The following is a 27,605-nucleotide window of genomic DNA, read 5'->3' on the forward strand; positions in this document are numbered from 1 at the left end:
GCTGCATATTACAATGGTTCAAAGCAAAGGCAAATTTAGCTTTCCAACCTAGAATTTGTCTCACAGCTAAAATTACATTAATATTTCAAGCTGTACTTTCTACTTGACAACTAGGTTTTTCTGTGGCTGTTGGATATATTGGGTGAAGTAATATATTATTTATTGAACAATTAAAGAGCCCACAAATATTTGGTAATTTTGTCATTAAGAGCTTACATAAATAATGCAGTTTAAAAAACTAGCTAAAAATATGTGTAAAATAAAATAAAAAGAGAAATTACAGGCAAGATAGATTTTTCCTGAGCTAAGAAAAATAACCCAAATTTGGACTTTGGGTCAAGTTTTGCTTTGTCAGCCGGGACAAGATTTCAACCGCTATATCTATCTCTCCAATAGCTAAGCTGAAAATTTTATAACATCTTTTTGTTTAGGCATTTAAGGACCAAATACAGTAAAAAAATTGTGAAAATAAGATTCATGAGTAGCATGGGGAAATCAGTAGGGATCTGTTTTTTCCTCCTCCTTCCACTGCAAAAGAAAAGCACACACACTAGAGCCAGCAGGTGTATGACTGCATCCTTTATGCCTGACTGCTCCATTGTTAAGTACCAAGTCAGCTGCTGACTTATACGGCAAACTGGTTTTTGAGGTATTTTAGTGAAACACCTGAGGTTACTCTCATAGTCAAATCTGGGACCAGACTATAGATTAATTATTTGTTCCCCTGGTCTGCCATCCAACATATTCCATAAGTCTTTTCTCTCCTTAACTGATCAAGATTGTATTCCACATGGGAGATGAAAACAAATTTACTCCTAAGATGGGTTGAAAAGTGCTTACAGAAGGTGATAGGACATAGCAACAGGCATTTCTCAAGGAGCTTAGAGGCGGCAGCCAAAGACCTACTCTGTTAATTTCTCTAGAGATCAAATGAGAGAGAATTAAGTGCGGAGGGAGTGCCAGATCCTGTGGAAGCTGCCGAAGAACTGCTGCGTGTCATCTGGACGCGGTCCGGCTCAGCGTTTGTGTTAAGAGAAGAAATGTACGCAGAGGGTGTGCCAGCGGCAGCCGAGGCCGCTCCCGGAGGCGGGAAGCTTCACTCCGTGCCCTGGCCGCCGGTGGTGGGCAGAGGCAGGGGCAGCGCTGCAGGGGCAGAGACAGGGGCAGCGCTGCAGGGGCAGAGGCAGGGGCAGCGCTGCAAGGGGCAGAGGCAGGGGCAGTGCTGCAAGGGGCAGAGGCAGGGGCAGCGCTGCAGGGGCAGAGACAGGAACAGCGCTGCAGGGGCAGAGGCAGGGGCAGCGCTGCAGGGGCAGAGACAGGGGCAGCGCTGCAGGGGCAGAGGCAGGGGCAGCGCTGCAAGGGGCAGAGGCAGGGGCAGCGCTGCAGGGGCAGAGGCAGGGACAGAGGCAGGAGCAGCGCTGTACGGGCGGGAGCCAGCGCTGCCCCCGCTCGGAGCGCCCGGAGCGGCGGGCGGGCCCGGCGGGCGCTGTCCCCGGGCCGGTGCTGAAGGGGCGGCCCCGCTCCGGCTCCTGCGGCCCCGCTCGGCTCCTGCGGCCCCGCTCGGCTCCTGTGGCCCCGCTCGGCTCCTGTGGCCCTGCTCCGGCTCCTGTGGCCCCGCTCCGGCTCCTGTGGCCCCGCTCCGGTTCCTGTGGCCCCGCTCGGCTCCTGCGGCCCCCCTCGGCTCCTGTGGCAGCGCCATGGCCACAGCCGCGCTCCTCGGCCCCGGTAAGTGCGGCGGGCGGGCAGCACCGGACCCGCGGCCCCGGCCGTCCCTTCCTTCCCTCTGTCCCTCGGCACGGCTCCTGCTCCCGCGGGTGTCAGGCTTGGCTCGGCCCCGGGAGCGCTCCCCGGCAGGGCTGGGGCAGGGCGGCGGGAAGCAGGAGCGGAGCGGAGCGGCGGGGACACCTGCTCCGGGTGAACAGCCGCTTGTCTGCCGGCCGGGGAGCGCTGGGTGCTGCCAGGGCTACACACAGGGCTGCTCACACTGCCTTTGGGCTTGAGTGGAGAAAAGGGAAAAGTCAACAAAGCTGGTACAGAAAGATTTGGTACAGGAGAATATGATGAGACAAGGGTGTTGTATGTTAATTTTTGTTATTCTCCTTTTCTCCTCACTATATACATGCTCTTCTCTCTTTAACACCCCACTACTCTAAACTGATATTTCTGTGTTAAAAGTATTCCGTAGGTAGTTCTTCCCTAGGTTTTGTTAAAATAAAGTTGTCTTTTATCACTTTTCAACTATATTCAGAGTATAGTCAGCTGTAGTTTGCCATTTTGCCTTTGCAGCTTGTTATCCCACTGCTCTTGCCATTGGATAGAAACCACAGCTTGGCTTCCTAATATTCATTATTACTTACTTGCATTATTTTGGGATTGCAGAATTGGGAAATGTAATTCTTCCATTCCTCAGTTCCCAATCTGCAAAATGAAGGTGCTAAAATATTTCTATTTTTCCTTCTTTTAAATTTAGGCACCAAATTCTACAGAAAACAGAGAATTGTACACCTACCCAGCAAATCAATAGGCCTTTGCATAAAAATACAGACATCTGTAGAAATTTAAATGTGTGTCTTCTTGTCAATATGGATCCTGCTAAAAGTTTTAGCTGCAAACTAACCCTTAAATACCCTCAACTCTTCTATGCAGAATCCCTTAGTATTCCAAACACTAGAGTAAATAATTAGAGAGAGCAACTAAAGTAATATCTGTCAGTTTAAGAAATTGTATAAGCTACAGTGCCCTAGACTCTAAAATCATATGGGATAATTTGTTTCATGTAGGTTTCTGGCTGTGTACCCCCTCTGTACTGCTGAGGAATCAAAGACCCGTCCATAATAGGTCATTAGACCTAAAGAAGCCCTTCCTTCGGCTGAAGGGCCTTAAATCATAGATTATGCTACTCACCTCTTCATTTTGCAAAAACATCCCCTCTTATTTGGGGACCAGTTTCCAGTTAGGTTCAAAACGGGCAGCAGTGTGAAATACTCCCTAAAACGTAGCAGGAAGGCCGTGCAGTCAGTCCTGTTTTGACTGTCCCAGCCCCTGGTCCTTGAAAACTGTCTGAACACGAGGAAGAGAGCACAGAGACTTTGTGATGTGAATCCTAGTCAGATGAGTAAACCTTCTGTTGTGTAAGAACCTAAAAAATAGATAAACGGTCATCCAGCAAAATACCTTTTCTTAATAAATATGTGAGTTTATGATTTTGTATTGTTTTATATATGCAGTCATTTTGCCCTGTAAGATATTTGGCAACTTTTTTTTTTCTGTCATCTGAATAAATAGTGAGGAATTTCAAAATAAGAAAGACCTTTTGGAGGCAGTCCTAGAACTAAAATTCTGTCATAATAAGCCATAATTGCCCTGTGGATAGGGCCAGCTGCACATTCCTCAAGGCCAAGAGGTAGGAGCTGTTTCTGTCAGTATGTCCTCAAGGCTGATGGACAGACAGAGCCTGGGAGTGTTTGAGGCTGGAAATCACCACCAGTCCTGCATGGATCTGGGAACTGTCGGGAATATGCACCACTGAGCAAGGATTAGCACCAGCTATAATAAGCACATGTGGCCTCTTTGTTGTCTCACAGGCACACTAGTTGCTGTTGCACCTGTCCATTATTATGTATTAAATGTTGCTTCATGTTTATTGACACGCGTCCGAAAAGTGTTCCCTACAGCAGCAGCATTATATCCCTGGCAAATAATTTCCAGAAGGAATGGCATCACCTCTAAACACTAGTGGCTCTTTGAGGTTATCAAGAGGGATATTTGATATATAATTTCTTGTTCTAAAATGTATAATTGAAAAAAAGTTAATTTCTTCAGCTAGGGTGTGAACAAATCCTGAAGCAACATTTCATGCCTCTTGCAAATGAGGTTTAAGGGATTAAACAATGCTGGAAACCACTCAAAATCCACATGAATTTACCTGAACATGACGGTGGGGGGGGAAGGTATTTTGTCAGAAAGATGTTGTGTTCTTCAACAACTAAAGAAAACACATCAGGTGTTCAGCAGGTAGTTTGATAAGGCCTGAAATCAGTGACTGAAACTTAATTTTATAGAAAATAAAGACACATGATTACAAATTAGAGGTTGCCTTACCATGGGAATGTTAATGAAAGAGCTAAACCCCAGGTGATTTATCCTTTCTTAACAAGGCAATTTAATTTTCTACTGATAAGTCACAGGCAGTGCTGCTATAAAATTTTTTTTTACCTTGAAACCTCCAGGACTTTTTAATGTAATTAGCAGGCTCAATGCACTCAGGAAAGCAGATGAAGACATATATGTGAAGATTGCTTTCAAGAAATTATGCATCTGTGAAATAAAAATAAAGAGAGTGAAGAGTACTGTATTTATAAAATAAAATAATATTTATTATTTTACAGTTTTGTAGTTGTCAAATCTCTTTCCCACACTCTATTCATAGGAATTCCTAAACAGCTTCGTTTGGTGAGATTTTATGTGAATAAAGTACTGTTTATTCTGAATTTTATACTGTCTTCCTTTCTGTAATTTATTATGGAGCTGAGAACTGCAAAAATTTCTATATATCCATGCATCAATGTCATATATAACTATGGTTACTGTTATAATACTGGGGCAAAACCAATGCAAAATATGCCACACTGAAACTTTGAACATTTAAATTTAATTTTCCAGTTACAAAATGGAGGAAAACTTTGTTCTGCTAAAATTTAATTTGATAGCAAACTTGAATCTATAGGAAAAACCATAGTAAATTATATTTTTAAAATCTGTGTTTAAAGGAAAAGGGTCAGTACAGTATCTACTGCTTTAAATAGTCATTATATTCTGTTTTTACAGTGTTGTTCATTTACTTCACATGTATATCTACTGTCCAGACTACTGACTGTCTGCACTTGAGGGAGCAATGTATTAATGCTGGAAATGGATGTGAGAGTGTCTGGAATGTGGTTGAAGATGCCTGCAATATTTCAGGTAATTCTGTATGGTGTACGCACCTTGATTTCGAATTGCTATATGCAATTGCATGTTCATAGTTTATTACAATATTGCTCTGTAACTAAATGAAGTCTGTGAAATCTCAAAGAGAAAAATTAGGGCAGAAGACAATCAGATTCTGAAATCCTTTGCAATGGCCAATGCTACTTTTAGTAACAGTCACACTGTCTCTTCAAGAAAGTGATCGGTGAAATTTCTGCACTAGGAACAAACTCAGAGTCTGAACCAACTCAAGAAGTCTGAATTCAGCAGAAATTAGGCTTCTGTGGGATCCTGTTAAATAAAGCCTGTGTGCAACTGGGGAAGAAGTTCCAGCTTTGTTTTACACAATTTGCAGGAGTTGATCTGCCCCTCCCTGGCAGTGTCCAAGGCCAGGTTGGACGGGGCTTTGAGGAACCTGTTCCAGTGGAACACATCCCTGCCCATGGCAGAGGGGTTGAAGGTCCCTTCCAATCTAAACAATTCTGTGGTTCTATAATATAACACAATACCCAAAACAATGTGGTAGTTACTTAGAGTAATTTTTAATTATTGTACTAGAATAAGAAACAGATAAAACATTCACCTCTAGTATGAGCTACCTGAATGAATGCCTCTGTCTGCTCTGTTGCATGTATTTGATGTTCCAAATGTCCCAAGACAATATTTGAAATAATTAGAGTAGAAAATTCTCTTTGGGGTGTTTCTTAGTGTGTCCCTTTCCAGATACTTATCTACTTTGCATAAAATGTCTGAATACTTTTAAGAATGGATGAAGTAAATGAAAAGTATATGATAATACAACAGTTACAACAGTTCCCAAAGCAGCTGGGCTTCAGCCCATTTTTTATTGATCTGTTGAATATTTTATGTGAAATGAAACAGTTTCAAAAGATATGGCTGCTGTTTAGAAAAAAAATAAATTGGAATATGCAGTACCTTCTGGCTCAAGTGCCCTAAAGATGAGCTCTCTAGGACCAAAACAGAACAAGCTGAATTTATCTCTCTCACATCATTCACAAACACATTAGCACCAGGACTACTTGCCACAAAAATATATATTTGTGCTGTAGCCTTTTAATCTTGGTGCCCTGCGGCCAGATGAAATGGGCAAACATGATTGCTTCTGTGGCCCCCCTTTGGATGTATGACATTGTCCCATAATATGACATTTCTCTTTCTTATTATCCTATGTACTTATTCACTGATATTAAAGATATTTGTAACTGGGCCAAAGAAATCTTCCAGAAATACTCATTCTTATGACTGCTTGTTTGGATTTGCATCTGTATATTTCCTTAGGACAATAGCTTTTGGCAAGGACTCTCCAGCATTGCAGAGCACCCAGATATTGTGTTGGGTCTAGGACAAATTATACTAAATGTGCTTATTAGTACCATGATCCTAGAGCATGTGAATCCACTCAGACAGCTGGTGGTACCTCTCAGACAGCCCACAGAAACAGTGATAGAAAACCCACCAGCAGCATCTTCAGTAAGAGTAACATTATACTGACTGTCATGTGCAAGTCTAGAAACTTCATGCTGTAGGAATGGAAAATGTCCTTTGAGCACAAACATGTTACTTGGAGGCAGTAGACAATGGAGTAAATATTTGTTTTGTTAGCTTATTTGTGGAAAACCTAACTACAAATTACAATGAAACTCCTTTGGGGTACGAGTTTGATAACTCAGTCCATCAGACTGTAACCTCAAAGTTAAATGTGTACATTATCAGAACCTGCATCTTTTGCTCTTCGGTGCAGGTCTGGGAACACTCTCCAAACTACTGCCTAAGTCACTCCTTTTCCTGTCAAATTTTCCATCACTTCTTCCCCACTATCCAGCAGCATTTCAAGAGTCTCAGTTTATAATCTTCAGGGTACAATCCTTCTTTCACCTCTGTGGCCAAAATGTGGTGGAAAGAAAAAATAGAGTCAGGATAGAAAATATAGAAATATTAAATTTTGATGAAATAAGATTTTTCATTTTGAAAAGATCAAAAGAGTTTCAGCACTGCTGAATGAAGATTTTTAGGTTTGGCTTTTTATGGTGTATTTGTGGGATTGGTTATTTGTTTGTTTTCCTTCTGTTTCAATGTAAAAAAAAAAAAAAAGACATTTCTGAACACTGATTTAACCATAAGTATAAATTTTCTTTATTTTTTTGAAAGGGAAACAGGAAAGGTTTAAAAAAAAAACAACTCAGATCACTTTCATTTTAAGGAATCACATTTTGAATTAGATCTATATGAGTTTAATTTTCCTAGAATAGCAGACTCATTGAGGTTGGAAGGAACTCTGGAGATCTATTCAAACTGTGGTCTCACCAGTGCTAGAGAGGAAAACCTCACACTTTCCCCTGCAGTCTTCAAATTCAATTCCCACTGAGATGACTGAAGAGCTGATTAAGCAAAAGCAGAGATTATCACCCTGGGAGTGTCAGCTTCTACTCTGCCATGCCTCTATCTGTGGTCCTGTGTACATGAATTGTGCACCTATAAATAAATCAAATTATGAATAATGGCTGCCAAACATTAGGTTGAGAGAGCATTTTTTTTCTTAAATGCCTTAGAAGCATATGTATAAGATAAAATATATTAACTAGAACTAATCCCTGGTAAAGCAACAATAATTGAAAACCAGTAATAAAATATTTTCTGCTGCTAATCACAGCTGAATCAATACCATGTACAAACAGAGCAATACTGATAATAGGTTATTTCTACACAGTTTTTAAGAAGTCATGCAAGGGAGCCCCATAAATCCGATGTGCTTCCTGCTTGTGTCCGTGCCCTTTGTGTGTTGGTGGCCCCACAGCCTCTCCCCAGCCCCAGCTGTCGGGTGCTGACTCAGCACAGTGAGATCACAGCACAGGGGCACTGAACTCAGCCCCAGCTCCTGGCCACGACTGGTCAGTGCCATGAAAACAGGTGAGCTGAGTGAGGCTGGGGTGCTGTGCAAAATACACTGGGGCATGGGGGTTCATTCTTCTAGTTCTACTCACCTTCACCCTTGAGGTGTGATCTGGACCTTGAAAAAGACAGTCACAAATTTTGTGAATAAGCTAATTTTTACACCAGCCCCTCCTTGATCTTTATTGCTGTCTTTCTACTGGAATATATTTTCCTGAAATTCTTTTATTCTCCCTTTCTTAGTTGATAAAATGCAGAGTAGAGTATCCACACTCTCATCTTCGTGGGCCATGTCACTGCATCCTTTCCATCCTGTTTTTATGGTCAGGAAGTATCCTATGTCTGTGACCTTCAATAAATCTCCTGAGTTCCTTGACTTGTGGAACTGTGAGTGCTAAGGGTCTGGGGTCATGATCTACCTCTGAAAAAGCAGAAGGAAATTTGAAGATGGGGTTGGAGAGATACAGGCAACCCCAGCCACCATCACCTCTTTCTTTGCTGATGGAAGAGGTGGAGTGGGAGCAGAGGCTGGGACCTGCAGCTCTTGCTGGCCTGGGACATTCCCCACTGGCAGTGTATTATTTGATATATCCCCCAAACCCTCCTTAGTCAGCAGCTGGAGAAAGGGCAATGCAGAGACTGTTGGTAAAAAGAGGGATCAGGACAGGGATGTGAAGTCAGGAATAGCTGATTCTCATCACTTCAGGCAGTGGCAAAATGCACTGTTTCCTCCTGCAGAGCTTTGCCTCCAGTGCCTTCCACTGCTATTTGTGTCAGCAACATATAAGTGATTTTAAAGACGTGTTCACATCAAAGCTTGCCCGTAGGGCTGGTGACAGAGAACTTCTTGTCACTTGCAGTTTTACTGAGTGCAGAGTCTTTGCTGCCCCACACCTGTGGGGAGCAGCCAGGCAGGGAGCAGGCAGCACCATTTGCAGGGCAGAGACATCAGCCTGTGTGCTCAGGAGACAGAAACCAGCCCTCATGCTGCCCTGTGACCTGGCTGGATCTCGTGAGCCACAGACTGCTTCTCTTACATATTGTGAGACATTTAATATCTATGAGGTAAAGAGAGGAAATGTGCTGGTTTGGGGATCCACATAACTGTTTTGACAAGGTAAATCATGGCTTTCACAAAATAAAACTTATCTAAATCAAATTAAATTGCTTCACTTGTAACATTCTTAAGTAATGTGTAACTTTCTTAAGCAATAATAAATCATAAAATCATATCATGATAAGGATTGAGGGGACCTTAGAGATAATCTAGCCCCAGTCCCCCCTGCCATGGGCAGGGACACCTCCCACTAGACCAGGTTGCTCAAGGCCTTACCAAACTGGCTTTGAACATTGCCAGGGATGGGGCATTTACAGCCTCCCTGGGCAACCTCTTCTGATCTCTCATCATCCTCACAGTAAAAAATTTCTTCCTAAAATCTAACCTAAATTTCTCTTCTTTCAATTTGTACCCATTACTCCTTGTTCTGTCACTACAGTTCCTGACAAAGAGTCCCTCTCTGGCTTCCCTTAGGCCCCTTCAGATACTGAAGGTTGTGAGGTCTCCACACAACCTTCTCTTCTCCAGGCCCAGCTTTCTCAGCTGTTCCTTGTAGGGGAAGAGCTCCAGTGCTGTTATCAACTTCCTGGCCCTTGTCTGGACTTGCTCCCACAGTCCCATGTCCTTCTTATGCTGAGGACGCCAGAGCTGGATGCAGCACTCCAGCTGGGGTCTCATGGGAGCAGAGCAGAGGTGTAGAATCACCTCCTTCCACATGCTGGCCACGCTGCTTTTGATGCAGCCCAGGGCACACTTGGCATTGAGTGAGCACTCACTGTCAGCTCATGATGGGCTTTTCATCCACCTTTGCACCCAAGTCTCATTCTGCAGGGCTGCTCTCAATCCCTTCTCTGCCCAGCCTGCAGGTGTGTCTGGGATTGCCATGACCCAGGTGCAGGACCTTGCCCTTTGCTTCATTGAACATCGTAAGGTTTGCATTGTCCCACTTCTCAGGCCTGCCAGGGTCCCTCCAGGGGCATCCCTTCCCTCCAATGTGCCAACTGCACCACACAGCTTGGTGCCATCAGCAAATTTGCTGAGGATGCACACAATCCCACTATCATCATAACAATAATATTTTTTAAAAGCTTTCAGCTCATAAAGTAGATTGTTGATTGATTTACCTTTGTACCACAAACTAGTACATGTTCTTTATTTTCACCACACATACGTGGAAAATATGACCTGACATCCTGTGTGTCTTTACCATTGAGTCCAAGTGCACATGCAAATAGACTTGAAACTAGGCCAGCAAACTAAGGTTTCTGCACCTTATTTTTAATGTTAACTTCTCCCTCATTTTTATTCTAAAAATCCTAAAAATCAGACTATTCTTGGGCTGCTTTAAATTTGTTGTCATTCTTAAACTTAGGCAGTGAAGTTGTTCTGTGGGGCAGGGGTTCAAGGGAATATCCAAATGGCATTTTTAGGCTTGCACCATCCTCAAATGAGAGAGAGAAGAGCAAGCATCTCCTCAGCCTGGGGTTCTCATCACCATTATCATGGGGCTGCCTTTGCCCTCTGTGTCCTGTCTCTCACTCCATCACACAGTGATGCCTCAAGCCTGCACTCTGTGTTCCTGTACCAGGCACCTCATTTCTGCTACACAGGACCAAGATAAGTCTCTCAGTTCAGGCTGTGCCCCTTCCACGCCTAGGCACCTTTTTAGTTTGGTCTCAGTGCTTGATCTGCCTAAAATAAAAGATGTGAGTTTAAGGTTTTATGTACTTTGACAGAAGATTTTCTGGCAATGGATTGAATCAAATAAAAGAAGTCAATATTGTACCCACAGCTTTATTATATTACTTTGAATATTGTTTAAAAATTGTAAAACAAGACTGTCTTCTCTTGGCAAAGCATAATATTTTTGTTTTTCAATTGAATTGTTTTACGTAACCAGTTCCCTTAAGCATTCATAAGCATTAATGAAATTATAATTTTAATGGTGAGTTCTAGGTAATAGATGCAAGGCAGAAGACAGTGTTGGATGTAATAGAATAATCCAGGTCCTGGCTGATGAATACCCAGAATTTAGAAACTGTGTCTGCACTACAGACGATATCTGTAGCATCACAACTTTGCTTGGGGAACTGTGCAGCATCAACAAAGGTAACTGAACATGAAGTTGTAATTATGAAGACCAAACCCAGTAATTTTGCAACCACCATTTTAAGTGGATTCAACTTTCTTTGCATATTCTCAAGTGTGATAAATGCCCCCCAAAATTAGTCTTGTCTTTTCTTTGATATTCATGCTCCATCATGCATATGAAAGAAATGCCACAAACAAAAGCAATGAAATGCATGTGAGGAATCCAAATGACTTCTAAAACTTTTGTTGAATCCACTGGAAAGCAAGAGTGAATACACAGTGTGTGTTGAGGGCTACTCAATGCCCAGGGAAATTTAAGAGCCACTGGATCTAGGTTGTGCATATAGCCACTTTCAGTAATTTCTGAATGGGAGGATGAGTGCATGGGGATGCACAGGGGTGCAGTTGTGTCACACTGTGTTGCACGAGGACCTTCACTACATCTAGGAGAGGTTACTGGATGTGTGAAACATAGTCACCACCTGCATAAAGCTGTACATAATATTCAGAGTGCATCTTTTAAAAATATTATTGTAATCAATGAGCCAAGCTCCCCTCAATTTATTTTTATTTTTCTGAGAACCCCTATCCCTGCAGAAAGTCTATCTCTGTAATTGAGAATTGCTTAGTACATGAGAAGTTGCAGTTTCTGGTTCAAAGTCTGCTGGCATAATGATTAGCAAAGCTGACACAAGAGATAAAATCAGCCAGTGAATGAGAGTCTGCAAAGTGAGTTTCAAAGTGATTCCTGGCACTGATCCATCACACCCTGCTGGCCTCACACAGCATTCATCATAGAACTAGACTGGACATTCATATAGTACTAGACTATGTGGCCTTATTGCAGAGGGAATAGTGACATCCTGATCTGCCCCAAACAAGATGGATGGATATCTGAAGCCTAATGTTGCTGTCATTGGAACAGTTGCTTTTGCTTCTAGCAAAATGATATAATGTTATATTTTTTTTTTGACAATTGACATTACATTTCTCACCACTGTAGAAACAAGTTTGATGGACTTACAGTAGTGTTGAGTTTACCTACAAGGAACAGCATATGGTGTTGCTAGGCACTTTCAGGAGTAATTCTCCCTGTCTAACTTCAATTGCTATTTTAGGTAATAAATCAACCATCTTCTGGAGTTGTCATTCTCTCTTTAAAAATGATGCATTTGCTTAAGATGACAATCCATTATATGTCCAAGCTGTAGGTGGTTAAAATTATGAGAAGTTAAACTCTATACAGTAATTTTAGTGAGGATTTTTTACTATTGTTTTACCGCTGAACTGTTAGAGTGGACTGTACTATACAGCTAACAGCACACAGTAAACACGAGGAAGATTCATTAGTTTGTAAGACTGGAATTACTCTGTGTTTGCACACAGCTCAGAATTAAGCTAGGGCTGTTTCACTCGCTGTAATACATTCAGACAAGCACCCTTTCCCCGAGTTTTTTTGCTGTGATGATGACCCATCATCCATTTGATTTATAACTGTTTGTACCTATTTCTGCAGACTATTTGGAGTCTCCCTCGGGGTCGGACGCTGAGCTGGGTGTCAGGCCCCCCAGGAGCCCTGAGGATCCGGGGAGCTGTGGCGTGGCGAGGCGGCTGTGCCGGGAGCAGCCGCGCTGCTGGGCCGCGCACCGGAGCTTCCAGCGGCACTGCCGGGCACCCGCGGGCACCTGCAGCTCCCGCCGGCCCGCCGGGTGCCTGCTGGCCTGGAGAGGGCTGAGGACAACGCCCCTGGGAAGGTGCACCTGCCCAGAGCCGCGTCGCGCCAGATGCGTCAAAATCTGGAAGGGAATATTCAACAACCCTTGCTTACAGCACTCGCAGGAGAGCCAGGCCTCAGGAGCTGGTCACAGTGATGGCAGCGATGATGACTACAGTGCTGATCTCGATGGTGAGAAAAATCTGGTCACTGACACGAGTTAGTGCTCTTCCAGCAGCCTAATGCTTTCTACATAGCAGTAGTGTCCACAGTCTACAAAAAGGGATTTTTGCCCATTTGCAATTCAAATTTGGAAATATATCCATTTTAGGAGGTTTATTTACAAATAAATTCAGAATCTCATAAGATATGATAGTCGGAGTGCAAATACTGTTGTTCTTCAATTTAATTTGATACAGTTAATTTGATACAACCTGATCTAAATCAGTCAATTTCAGTTTTTCGCTATAACTAGAAGCAGTATAAGACCAACAAAAATAATTAACTAATAGCAAGAATTGTCTGCTAGCCTTGACTTTAGGTCATGACAAGCAGTCAGTTGAACTTGAAAACTGGTCCATTGATAAACACATTAAGGCCTCTGGTTTTTAAATATTTACAAGAAATCTGACTTTATAATGCACTGAGAAGCTCTACAAAACTCTTACTGAGTCCACAGGATCTTTAAATATGTAAAAAATGCTAGGAGCAGCCTTTGATAAACTGCGCTTTGACCCCAAAACTTATGAATATATGTAATAGTGAATTCAGAATTTGTTAGTGGGTTTTATCTGGTCAAATTAATTTGTTTTATTCTTATTTATTTTTATTCCTGGTGCTATGCCAGCAAGACAGCCAACACTTTAAAGTTAAAAGGCTAAGATATATTTACAATTTATGCCTGTACCTGTATCTTTTTCTTCTAGACAATATTAGTATGGAAACAAAATTACAATGGGGTTTATCTGCTCTATCCAAACAAGGTAAGTCTGAATTTACTTATGAATCCTAATAAATAATTTTAGCTCAGTTTTCAGACAGTGTACAACATTCCTTCAGATTAAAATTAATACTTTTCATTGAAATGGATGAGCAGGGAGTTTAAAGACCAGACATATCTTTAGTTAAGGTACTGGGTAGAGAAGAACCCAAAAATCAAGTAATGTAAAAGGAAATCAGGTAACAACCATGATTCTGCCAAACTTACAGAGGCAAATCTTACCCCATAAGCATTTTAGGGTCTAGATTTTTCTAGATATCTTTGGAAGGTTTATTTCAGTCTCAAAATACCTAAACTGATGTTAAAAGCACAAAAAGGCCATTTATATTCTCTTCATTACTTGAGCATAGGACTGCACACTGGACATTTCCCCTGTTTCAGGAGGGTTGCTTGTGAGCAGTGCAAGCAGAGCAAGACAGAAGTATGAAGTTAATCAGTAGGCTTAAAAGAAGTAAGAAAGAAGGAGGACCTGGATCACAATTTTGGGAATCAAGCTTGATTTACTGGAATTATGTAGACAAGACACCTACCACTCATCACTTGAGAAAAATTTTCTTGAGATTTTATTTTAAAAGCTGTTATTGGTTTTAGCACACACAACAAACAGGAGCTGTTTGGATGTGAACAGGGAGTGTGTTGAAGATGAAGTGTGTAACAAACAGCTGTCCCTGTACCTAAAACTGTGCTCAGTAAATAAGAAGTGCAATGTGGAAGGATGTCAAGCAGCCATAAGGTTCTTCTATGGAAACATGCCTTTTGAAGTTGCCCAAATGATGATATTTTGTGACTGCATCCAGCATGATGAATCCTGCCACAGAGCCAAAGAACTTCTCCATGGCAAGCCCTGTGCAGTTACTGTAGTTCCACCCCCATCATGTCTGAATGTAATCCAGATGTGTGAAGAGAATGAATTGTGCAGGTGAGTAGAAGCATTTTGCCCACTAAGGTGCTTTTTAATAATGGTTTTGTCAAACCATTTTTATTATACTCTATATATCCCAGCCATAACAAAATTATTTTCTGCAGTGTATCTGCTGTGTTTGACATCATCACAGATGTTTGGATCAACTGTGGTAATTCCTGGAGTAATCCCACAAGTAAACTGAAGTGATTAATTTTCAGAAAGGTTTGGAATCTAATGCATGCTTTTCTTCTGCCTGTATCATGACACTTAACACCATTTCTGCTGGACAAACTATGCTATTTCATATTTTCATTACCCCTTTCTTCAGATAACACCTGCCTGTCTGCACCTTTGCCCTCCAGCAGTTTGCCCAAGTCGTGCAGCAGACCAGACAAAGTTTGTTTGGTAAAAGTAATTACCTTTCAAGGGCAGAGTCTGACCCTTTGTACCCAACAGCCATGAAACCAGCTTGGCCGTTCAAAAATCTTTTATCTCATTCTCTTCATCTCAAGGATACTTGCAAAAGCTTTCAAAAATCTGGCCTGAAACATGCATAGACCACCAAACTCATGAAGGATAATGCCTTTCCAACATTTCATTTTATATTTTTAAAACATGCAACAGGATTACCCATATTTGTATTTCTACCTAATTGCCTCCTTTTAAGGACAGTCAAGTGGCCCACTTTGTTTTTCAGTGTGGTCACCTTGTGGGTTAGAGTTGAATTTTACCTTAAAGCTGTGCTGAAATTAACCTTCAGTCAATAAACCAGGAGGCCAAGAGATGGTTTTGGTTTTGTGCAGATTATTCAGAGTGATGTCAGTGAGAACAGCCAAAGGGCTATAAATGTATGTCTGTACATGTATAGACATGTAATGTCATTATGGCTGAATTCCCCATCATTTTGGGAACATTAATGTTTCCTGGCACTGACAATAAATGCATATAATTAGAAAAATTAGTCTGTGAATTACAGCTAGTCACATCCATAAATCAGGAGGTGAATGAAAATAATTCCATTAGAACAGAGGTGGCATCTGCTTTGAGATCCTTGCTTGTGTAATAAAAATATTTACAAAAATTTTCTACCCAGTATTGCAACAGTCCATGCTTTTCCATGTGACATGCCTGTGGCTACTACACAATATAAACAGCAAATTAATAACATATATGTTATTAACATATATAACAAATTAATAACATATATATTATTATATGTTATAACATAGATGATTAAGGAAGAATATTTTAATAGCTTAAGGTACTATATACTAGACTTTACCTTTATCATCCCCTAAAATTTATTATTATAAATTTGTTTTTAACATTTATCTACATATTTTTAGTTAATTTATAATGGATATTTTCTATTGTCATATAGAGTGCATTAAAAGCCAATTTTATTCCATCCCAACAGCAAATAAATGGAAATAATTTGAGATTACTGAACTGGGTAACAAGTTAATTCTTCCTGTAATTTATCTCTACTATCAATTTATCTTTAAGTTCACTATGCTTTTTCCTGAGCCTTTGACATTTTATATTGTGTTAACATTTGGGAGGCCAAGGGGTTGACATTGGATGTAGATTATTTAATGCTAAATAAGTTGAATGTTTAGTCTTCCTTCACACTGCTCAAAAATGGATTCATTAGAACAGCACATGGTGTGGTTTCATTGGGATGACGGGTCTAATTCCTGTATTCACATTTCTTCTCTGAGTATCTGAGACTGTTGGAATTCACACTGTGTTTCCTGGACTCTGGGAAGCAGGGGCTGATTAGAAGTGCTGCTGCTTTTTCTCAAAATCAGAGCAGAATTTATATCAGCTATCAGCAAATATTGCAATTTTTAAGGCTTAAGTGGTACCTTGGAAATACACTCTCTTTAGTGGTGTTCATTAAATGTCTTTTTATGAAGTCACATTTGTTAAAGTGCCATTGTACACTTCTTTTGTTTTTCTTTATTTTTTTTTCCCCCACCAGGAAAAAATACACAACTTTTCAGTCAAAGTGTTGGAGACATGTGACAAAAAAATGTTATAATGATGAAGCTTGTCTTGAAACCTTGCTCAAGCGTGCCGTGCCCTGTTCTGCCACCACCGATTGCAAAGCAGCCTTCGTCAGCATCTGGGGCACGATGCTGCTCACAGAGTGCACCTGCCAAAACGTGCCTCCCGAGGAGCAGCCTTTGTGTGAGCTCTTCCACCACATGCTGCACAGCAAATCCTGCTTCAGGGACTTGCGTGAGTAACACTTACAACTTAGATAATTTGTTTTAAAGAGAATTAAGATGCTAATTTACATCAAATCTTTGCTACCGCTGGTTTCAGCAAGATCTGCAGCTCTGGGTTTTTAAAAACACAAATCAAAACAAAAATTGAACATGTTGCCATTATAGTGCAAGAGTTCTATTGCCATTACATTGCAAGGGTTCCATATTGCTGGAGTTTCACACCTCCTTGATGTTTCTTGTAGGCAGCTCCTCCAGGCACTGACTCTTCCTTGTCTTCACAGCAGCCAAGTGACTCCAGTTCCCCTCAACCAACCAATCCACTCTTTTAATAACACTCTTCTTATTGGCTACATCTGTGGCCTGTTAACATCAGGCCTGCTCCTAATCCTTAATAATTGGCTCAGCTGCAACTCTTTAGGGGGTAAGATTACGTTCCTAGATACATTACATACTACCTTTATTTACTATGTTCTATCTCCCTACAGAACATAGAGTTTTCTTCCTCTGGTATTGGGAAAAATGAAATTGGCCACATGTCTCATTACCTGAATTTTCTGAAATAAAGGAATAATTTCTAGAGTCTATATTAATATGCAGATTAGATAAGTCTACAAATAATACAAATAAAGTTTACAAATAATACAAAGTAGCATTTGGGGTTTTTTTCTTTTCTTCTTGGAATCTGAATATTAGTAAACCTTACACATATTTAGCAACAGAGTTCATTCTGCAGAACATAGCTTCAATTATTTAAAGAAGGCTTTAGGATTTGGTCTTCAGTAAAAACACTGGATGTAATTAAGATGAACTATAGTTACTTTCTCAGATTCAGTAATGAATTTCACGTGTGCTTAATTAGCTAAATATTTTTGTCAAATTTACATGTCTTTGCCAAACCTCTGATTTAGAGAATTGTTAATGCAATAAATGGCAATATGGGAGCAAACATTAATGTCTTAGTCTGAAACTGCAAAGTGCCTTTGAAGTAAAGCTCCTCTTTGTCCCCACTTACTGTGTCCTGGGTCACATCACAGGGTGGTTCTCTATCATAGGGTGGATGGGCCTCCTGTGGTATAAACTGAACCTGAAGGTTCATCTGCAGCCTCTGCAGTGCTCCACCTGCATGCAGACATCTGGTCCATCAACCAGAACAAAGGCCAAAGTATTCTGTTCTCCTTAAATCTCTGACTCATCACACCAACTATTTTGCAATATAAATCCTCTTAGCATACGTTACTCACTGGTGCATCATGCCCTGTGCCAGCTATCTTTTACATGTATACTCCAAGATTATGTATATTCTTAAACTAACTTGGGAGAGGTAATGATACCTAAAGATCTCAATGAAAAGAAATGGTTCTTTCATAGTTTTGCCTGATGGACAGTGTTTTGAAAACATATATGGATTGTGTGCATGCATTTCATTGAATGAAGTAGCTGCTCTTTTAGGTCTAGAAACCAAAATGGTACCACTGATAAGGATGTCTTTTTTTTTTTCATGTTCCTCAAAGGTTGCCCAAAAATTAAAATCAAGTTGCTGAAACACAGCTCTTAGTTTAGTTAATCATTACTCAAATCCAGACTCTGAGAAAATATTAAAAATCTTGTAACAACCCCCCTGGAAAAGTGATAATATAACACACTTAGACTTGAGACTTCTAGCAGTGATTTTGCTGATGAATATTATTTACTTGCTTGCTTTAGGGCTGAATTTAACAGTCCAAATGAGTGAGCAAATCATCATGTTAGTTATTTCTTTACCTACAAAGCAAAAAAATGATCCTCATGTGTGAATAATCAAATAATTGCTGATGAGCTTTGCCGTTCCCTGAAGCAGTCTCAGGATAAAATGGTTAGAGGGTTTTTGTGATTGAAACTTCCCTAACCTAATGGGGACTGAAGAATGGAAACTTATATTTCTTGTGTTGTGCAACAATTTCCTGGCAGTTAAACAAAAAAGAATGTAGGGATCCAGAGCTTTTGGTGGATCACTACCTACTCTACAGACCACTTCCAGCTTATTGTTATTTTTGCTTTTTTTTGCTTTGTCCCAGATGTCTAGTTGTGATGCAGCTAAACTGATGGTGGTGATGATCATAGGTTTTATTCCAAAGCATGTTTTTAATGCTCTGCATTTTAATACTCTGCATGGCAGTACAGAGATGTGGAGTGACTACTGTACAGTGCCCACCCAACCCCATGTGCTGAATTATTCTATTCCTCCGGCCTGGGGGTGATCTTTGGCTGACTTTCACTCTTACAATGGCAATGATCTGTAACTCTGAAACATTTCTGGATAGGCAAATACCCAGGATCTGAGAAGGGGATCTTTGCCTCTAGAACTGGTCCATGAGTGGTGTTTGCACCATCTCATCTTCCTACCCTTGCATGGCACTGCCTTTGCTCCAAGTGCTTGTTCTCAAGGCTGTGCTCACAGTGAAAGGACTGCAGACTCAGTAAAAGGCAAGAATTGTGACTGACTGCTGCTGTGTGAAGCAGAAACACAGGGTGGATCATTGCCAATGTGAGATCAGTGTCTCAGCAGGAATAAGAAAAAAATGTCAGTGAGGGAAAGAAAAAATTTAGTTCTCCAAAATACTTTAAGTCTGGGCTGTACTTTTGGATCTCACAGAAAGAAAACCAAAGAACAGGTAGGTTTAGTCCATTGTTATTTGGACAGCCAATATCCAGGCTGCAAATGTGTGCCTTTCTTATATTTCAAAAATTTCTCATCTTGTTTTTCATGTGAGTGAGCAGATGTATACTTGTATGGTTTTGCCTTCCACTCTGTAAACTATAATACTTAAGTAAACCTCCTATTTTTCATTTCAACCAAAGAGATGTATTTTCAGATATATTCATAAAATTATGCCCACTGAGAGGACATTTTTTTTCCTGAAAAAAATTGTTGAGGTCTAACAATGCAGCTGAAGAATAAACTCTGCCTTGTGGATATTACTTCAGACTTCTATCCCTTTCTCACCACTTCTGTGTTGGTTTGGTGGACCCAATTCTTTTGGTGGGCCTATTTTTAAAACAGTTTATGTGAAAAGAGAATTTAAGCTCTTTTGTGGCAGAGAATATTTTCAAAGCATGCTTGTCATCCATAAGAAAAACTGAGATGGAACAGGAAGAACTATTATGCACTCATTCAATTTGTTCATCAAATATCAGTCAACAGTATTTTTAAATAGGTCTCTTTTTAAATTATATGGTAGTTAGCAAAATATCAAACAATATTCACTTATATTAATTTTTAAAGTAATATTTTAAATGGATATTTTCTTTCCAATATCCAGGTCAAATTTCTATTCAGAAGAAGGGTTTTCACTGGGTAAATACAGAAATGCCAGGGGAAAAGATTTCCGGAGCACAGCTCCATTCTTCTGCAATTAATGGTGAGTTTGGGCAAGTCACTCCATGACTTCCACAGCACTGCTCTCCTGGGTGGGTTCAGGCAAGAGAGCTCGACCTGCTGTTCCTTCATTTGGTCTGGAAATCTCCCTACCTGTTTGGCTTAGCTTATATATCCACAAAATAAAGTTAATCAGACTGAATCAATTACCCTGACAAATGGTTTTGAAATAGATGTCTCACAATCACTGTATTATAATTGGGGAAAATTAAGCTATTAAGCCTGCCAGAGCCTGACTCTCTGTACAGTCATTAGAGAGTAGTAGTCCTAATGTGTAACACAAATTATTATCTTTGATGTCACACCTACTTCTATCTCTCTTGACTTTCTGCAGTAGTTACAGCAACAAAATTAGAAGCCACAGTAAGTGGTCTGAGAAGGGGCTTGTGTTACACTCCATCAGACTCTACCTTCTTATACAGCAGAAGGGCACACAGTACCCCTTGGGCTGAAGAGCTGCAACTTTTATTTCCTTTTATTTCTTTTATTAGAACTGCTGCTTTTCTTTCCATGCATTTACAGTGAGAAATTAAGCAACATAAAGCTAAAGGATATTGAATTAATATACAAATGTTTTCATTGCTGAAATAATATTATTTTATATTTCCTTTTGAGGGGCCCAATTACAGAGTGAGAACTATAAAGAGCTTAATGCACAAATATCACCTCTAATGAGAATGACCTGTTCTACCTTGTGCAGGGCAGATTACAATTTTCCAGACTAATACTACAAATTAGTTCCCAGAGCTCTTCCTACAGAACACTTTTGACTGTGAAAAAAATAATTCAATATCTGCATGCAGTAGAAAATGAAGTGACTTCTAACCTCTCCATCCTTCAACTATTGCTGAAGTGGGCAACCTGGATAAGGGATAAAAAGGATATAAAAATGGATTAAGGGAATGGGATTCCTGAGACCTGTGTGTGCATAATTAAGCATTTGGCTGTTAGCATTAAAATTCCTTAGGAATCATGCATGTCATCCAAGTGCTCTTTGTAGCCAGAAAAGAAAGTCAGGGACCCTCAAAGGGACCCTACTCTTCAAAGGAAGAGTAGTCCAATCTTTTTGGGACTGCATTTGCTGAATATTGACTTCTCCTTTCCAATTGCTGAGGGAGCCTGAATGCCTAGTTGGAACAAGACTCTAGAGGTTAAATAATGCAAGTCATAGTACAAGAAATACTGCACTAAGTGAGAAAATGAAAATGTGAGATATTGCACCCCTGTGACTAGTTCTAACTGCAGACCCTTTCAGTAGGTAAAATGCATTTTACATTTCACTTAGAGATTCAGATAAATATTTGCAAGAAGCAGCCTGCACCCAGTTAATTCTGTTCACATTGAAGTCTGAATATTTTCCAAAAACCATTCCTTGAAGTCTTAACAGAATTTTGGATAGCTTTAGAAAAATAAAAAGAATGCTGAGCAGCCTAAACCATACAATAAAATATTCTTTCTATTGTAGCGTTCATGTACATGAGATGGGAACTGTAAGCCATGAAAGTCTCATAGGAAGTCAGGTCAAGAAGAAGAATTTGATTCAGGAAATCTGCCTGATGGTAAAAACCATACCGCAAATTGTTTCATAAATCCCACTGCCAAAAATCTAACTCAGTGTCCTAGATTCAAATGCTAATAAATGTGCATTACTCAGGCTGCAAAGGGAATTATCATCTTTACAAAATATTTATGTTTAATGAAATCAAATCCCAAAAAGAATTCAAGAAACAGAGGCAAAACAGATAAGTTGTCAAGTATGGCCTTTCACGTGTGTGAAGACTTTTGAAGGCATTTGCTTCTTGGCTATTTTCTGCTCAAAAAACATGAGATAAAATCTGCTGATGTCTCCACATTAAAATCTCAGAAGAATCCTTTACTTAGTTTGTCACTGAAAGATACAAGGAACTCTTTCACCAGATTAAATGAATGGCCATCTACAGATGAACATGCTCAGAAGAAACTCAGCATGTCTTCAGCTTTTTCTTTTTAGGTTTATACTTAAAAATATAGCTTACTGTTCAAAAAAACAGTTCAATTTCTCTGTTTTATTCAGCAGCATTGCAAATCATCCCATTGGATAACATTGCTTTAATAGAAGGAGTCTTTCACAATAAGTAATAAATCTAAGCATATATACCTATATTCAAATATATTTGTAAATAAATAGAACCATGGAAGTTGAAAAATTATTATTCCAGGTTTGGTGTAAAAAATGTGATGCCAGGATTTTGTGAGAATCTGGACTGGATTTAAACACATTCACATTCTCAGGAGGGAACAGGCCAACAGAGTCATCTTTGGGCTGATACAACTCTCTTAACAAAATGTGATGTGGGCAGAGTCAGAACCATATAAAAATTAATGAGACTTTTCCTGCAAGCATGAATTTGATCTCATTTTGAAAACAATATCAAAAAGTTATAAATCAAATAAGATTTCTCTAAACTCCTAATATGCCTACCTCATTATGCATCTTCAGCCTGGCTTTGGCTTTATCCTATGCAAATGATATCAATGACTTTACAGACCCAAATAATTTAGAAGATTGCTTCCTGCACATTGGTTTGAAAACTGATTCATGGGGGAAGATAAGGATTTATTTTCATCACCATGGAGCTTTGAGGCTAAGTTGTGGGTTGTTTATGGAAGAGGAAACTAGAAATACAGAACACTTTGCCTGCTCTTGTGAAATACAATATAATTGGACTTGATCCAAAATTTTTGAAATTTCATCTTAAATTGTAGTGTTATCATATATTTCCTACCAAGGAGTAGAGTGTTTAGATAAACAGGTAATTGGCAGGGTTTATCTGTAAGTATATCAGCTGCTGTGGGAACTGAGATTAGTTCAGCTCCAGTGACTTTAATGTGTAAGGTATCAAACATTGTCAGTCTGACAGTTTTATAAATGTAGAAAAAAGCCTGTGACAAGCTGCAGGTAGCCAAGAAACCTCTGAGCAGAGGCTGGGATTAATCTGTTTGATGAATATGCACTAGCTATACCTAAGCAGGCAGATCCACAGTAGCGTAAGATTCACCAAAATCCATCTTTGTTCCTGATAGAACTGAATCAACATCTCTTTTACCATCAATTCATCAAAAATGTAGCATTTTTTCAGATTTTGTCAAGAAAATAGAAAAAAATTCAGTTGGTCACTTCAGTGTTTTGATTGAAATGAAGCACCTTTTACAAATTTTATAAGAAAAAGATTACAATGTTCTGTTGAAAAATTTTTAGCCCATTTTTAATCATCCATGACTGTAAAATATATAATGTTAGATATAATAATTTTTGTGGTGACATACTTTAAAAGTTTCCATTTGCCTAAAATATGTGTGAAAGTCACTTTCTACTTCACAAAAGTAAGAAAGTGTTGCCCCTACAACTGCTCCTACACTTGTAAAAAGTTTTCAAAAATAGCTGCATGTACAGTTCAGACTCAAACTGAAAACAATGTCTACAAATGACTCTTTTGCTAAAACCCATCATTTCATATAAATGCTGTAACTTGAGAGCTAGGCCAACTGCAGATGTAGTTTTTAATATATGTCACTAGCAGTCCTTCTCTAAGACAGACCTCAGACAGACCTCTTTCTTCAAAAATTTACCATCTTCAGTATCTTCCAGTAGGTTACTGGATTAAATGGAATGTTCACTCCATTTGTGCAAATTGTGGTTTGATCACTGCTTTCATTTTCTTACATTGGAAAACTTGAATGTGGGATAGTTTTTTGAGAAAAAGTGAGCACAGTCCTACAATGAGAGCCAGGCAGGCCCAACACCCTGCTCAGCTCCTTGTTTTCCTTGCTGTGGAAACCATATTCACTCTCTGCTGCCAGGGCTGCTGCAGCATCCACCCCACCGGTGCTTGTATTTATATGAATTTATGTGACACACTACCCCTGCTGCATGCATGCAGTGCACACAGAAATGCCTCATTTATGTTTTATGTGCATATACATAACACATGGAGCACATAATAACTGATAACTTATTCAGAGACCAGAATATGGCCTTCTCACAGCCCAGAGAGGTGGCTCAGTGCTGAGCCCAGGGATCCACCCCTTCCTTAGGGAATGTTTCACTAGCTAATAGGATGGAGAAGCTTGGGAGCAGCCAGGGCCCTCTGTGTTTGAATTCCTCTATAAACAAAACTTACATGAGTGTACAAAAACGGAATCTGTGCAACAGGAACGTCACAGAAAGGTCTCATGTTTTATGCTGGTGGCTCTGCATTTGTGGCCACTTGTCACACCTCTCCATCCTGTGTCCAGGGCTTATATTGCACTCCCAAGTGAAATGTTCCTTTCACATATTTGATCAAAACCAATGGATTCATTACGTCAGGGAAAAAAAGAGTTACCCCTCCTTTGGAAAATAAAATTTGTAACAGCTCCCAGTTTTTCATCAGTTGGAATTTTTAGCACATAAGCCACCAAAGTGACTTCTTGGTGAGAAGCCTAACAGAAAAAGGAAACTCTACAGGAATGGGGCCCAGAAAAACAGTGTTAGATCCCATTTGATGTTAATTTGATTCTAGGTGGAACCTTGCTCTGTAATTACAGTAATACAGAAAAATAAGTTTAGTTGATAAGTAAGAGCCAATTCTGCTCTGATACACAGAATAACATTAAGATTTTAAAATCAAAAGGGAGAATAGTCCAAAATAAAAATCATAGTAACAAGCTGTTCCCCTGCAGCAGAGTGAAAGGTAATGCTATACATATGAAGTGCTGTTGAAGCTGGTATTTACTAAAAGAAGTCTGAAAATTGCATTGGATCAAATGGCAAAGGTAGAATTATTCCTACCACTGACATACATCTAGATCTTTTCCCTCCTTTTAATTATTTTTTGTCAAAATTGATAGCTAATTTGGCTCACATATGTATGATTTCCAATACAGATCTCAAATCTGATTCTTATTACTAAACAAGCAGATGTTTCATTTCTGATTTCTGTTTTTATTTTTAGGTGAAACTGTCTACATTATTGCTTACTCCTCCTGCATAGCTCTCATCCTAGGAATAGTCCTGTTGACTCTCCTAAAGATCAGGTAATCTGATAGGGATATTAATCACTGGTTCTAGGAAATTGAAAAAACAGAAAATAAAATGTTTTGACTCAGTTAAAAGGTGGGCATTGTGATTGTCTTTAGAAACAGTCCAGCATGCCCCAGTGATGGAAAGAACTGACATTGTGGGTGTCAGCAGGGAAGGGTGAAATACGAGAGGTATCTACAATGCCCTCCATTCATGCAGAGATCCCAGGCTTTGGGAGGTTTCATTTCCTGTCCCATGGCAGGGGAAGGTGAAATCTGAATTCAAAAATTCTGTGAGACTACTTTCCTAGCCCCATAGCAGGCAGGGGTAATGCAAAAAGGAAATGAGAATATTCAGCATTATAACATATTTTGAAACCAAATCTTGAATGCTGCTATTGTAGTTAAGATTCTTGCCAAATGCCATTTTTGCTCATAGGAGTCTGTAAACAACACCCACTATCCCTGCCATCCTTTTCTTTTCCTCCCTCTCTCCCTCCCTCCCTCCCTCCCTCCCTCTGTATGAGAAACTGCACATACACAATGCTTGGTAAGAAAACAGAAATGTGCATTCACTTAGTTAAATTAACATGGCCTTTTCTTAAATGATACATTTTCTTGGACCAAATTAAATGGCCAGATTTCAAGAATTACACTGTCAGATGATAGGTAACAGAACATGATGTAGCAGGAGCTATATATAGTGGGAGGGATATTGAGTCAAATTTCATTATTAAGTTCCGAGGCAGATCAAAGAGGAATTGTAGAAAAATGCAAGAGGCAAGTCAAGGATATATGGGAACAGAGGCTTTCTCTTTAGGTTTGCAGTTACAGAAATATCAGCATATAAAGAAAATTCAGATTTAAAGAATACAGAAAATGGAAGAAAGAACAATGCATTAATAACAATGAAGGGGATTATTTTATACCACAGTGTTCATCATAAAAAGAGGAGAAATTTGCCACTGATTTCAATTAAGTCAAAGTTCAAACCAAAAGCTGTGTAGTTTATTGTTAAATACATGCACATTCTTTGTTTTCAGAGCCTGCAGAACAAAACATGAGTCAAGACGTCTCTCGCCAGACCATTCTTCTGAAACATTTATGGCCCATTATAAAAGTCACAGATGAACTACTCTCTTGCTTGTGCTTTTTAAGGCTACTCCTGAAAGCCAGCCTGTTGTACATATGTGATAATAAAATATATATTAGAAAAACTACTATAAATTATGAAATTTTGTAGTTAAGCATACAAAATATTTTTTATATTTATTAGCTTATTTTTAGCCTTTCAAAAGCTGAAAAAAGGGGTAAAAATGGTAAAACTGTGCTGTCTCTTATTTGTGTAGATCCACAGATCTGTCCTGAGCTGTACATTTCCTAGATTTTTAGATACACATGACACTGGTATAAATGCTGTATCAACAATGGCAATCTTTGAAGCCCACCCTTTCTGATCTCTACTCACCTGGAAGAAATTTAAAAAAATCCACTCAGAAACGTTTTAGAGACCTGATAAAGAGCACATTTGTGTCAGTTTTGTATACCTGGCTCCCAGGTACCAAGTACCTGAAGCAGCAGTCACAGCAAAGCTGCCTGTAGTTTGATGGTGGAGCACTTGCAGGGTAGGAGGAGATCAGGGTTACAGCCCCCAATGAACTAAAATGACTCTCTGGAATAATGCTTTGACTCCAAAATGTTGGTGCTGAAAATGTTTTTAATTTCTCCTCCAATATGCTCCTAAAAGAAATGATTGGGGTTTGTCACTTTAAATACAATAACTTTAGAGAGAAATTTTTGGTCTGAATTCCCAGTGGAGAAAGTCACTTGCTTGGGGCTGCAGTGCCTGCTTCTCAGGACAGAAGCTGTGACCCATCTCACCATCTGTGTTTCCTATTCATTGTCCCTAGGCAAGACACGAAGTGCCTGATTGTCCCCTTGCACTGTTCTGGGAGCCATGGCCCCAAACACCATCCTGGATCCCACCTTGTGCCTAGGAGCTCTGGATTTCTCTCTATAGCTGCGTTGTTTGGCTAGATTTCAGCTTCTATTTACAACCAGTGAGTTGTCCTTGTTAAATCTTCGTGACAATCTAGTCCTGGTGAGCACAAAAGAATGGACTGCTGTTTCTTATTCAGCTGTTACCATGAATAGCACAGGTGTTGCCTTGTTATAATAGCATTTGATTAATTAACTTCATTTTGAATGTGATTAGTTTTAATTTTGTTTGAATTGTCACTAAATGTAACTCACCTCCAGTTTTGACCATGAG

The 27,605-nt window shown here is 39.8% G+C and overlaps 1 protein-coding gene across 1 annotated transcript; it reads left to right on the forward strand.

Moving 5' to 3' along the window:
• Window positions 1–1,661: 1,661 nt before the first annotated feature.
• GFRAL (GDNF family receptor alpha like) lies at window positions 1,662–27,336 on the forward strand. The gene is made up of 10 exons (XM_058020811.1): window positions 1,662–1,725; window positions 4,828–4,962; window positions 10,886–11,044; window positions 12,543–12,932; window positions 13,667–13,723; window positions 14,332–14,659; window positions 16,629–16,888; window positions 20,178–20,276; window positions 25,267–25,348; window positions 26,377–27,336. The coding sequence occupies exons 1-10, from the start codon at window positions 1,698–1,700 to the stop codon at window positions 26,462–26,464; spliced, it is 1,626 nt and encodes a 541-aa protein (XP_057876794.1). The 5' UTR covers window positions 1,662–1,697; the 3' UTR covers window positions 26,465–27,336.
• Window positions 27,337–27,605: the final 269 nt, after the last annotated feature.

Source organism: Melospiza georgiana, chromosome 3 (assembly GCF_028018845.1).
Source record: "Melospiza georgiana isolate bMelGeo1 chromosome 3, bMelGeo1.pri, whole genome shotgun sequence".
Classification (NCBI taxonomy): domain Eukaryota; kingdom Metazoa; phylum Chordata; class Aves; order Passeriformes; family Passerellidae; genus Melospiza; species Melospiza georgiana.

Bases quoted from the DNA above. Each gene is read 5' to 3' on its own strand.
- GFRAL (XM_058020811.1), top strand. From the start codon at position 1,698: ATGGCCACAGCCGCGCTCCTCGGCCCCG. The intron at 11,045-12,542 runs GTAACTGAACAT...CTATTTCTGCAG, and splicing joins ACTGTGCAGCATCAACAAAG to ACTATTTGGAGTCTCCCTCG. The intron at 25,349-26,376 runs GTAATCTGATAG...CTTTGTTTTCAG, and splicing joins TTGACTCTCCTAAAGATCAG to AGCCTGCAGAACAAAACATG.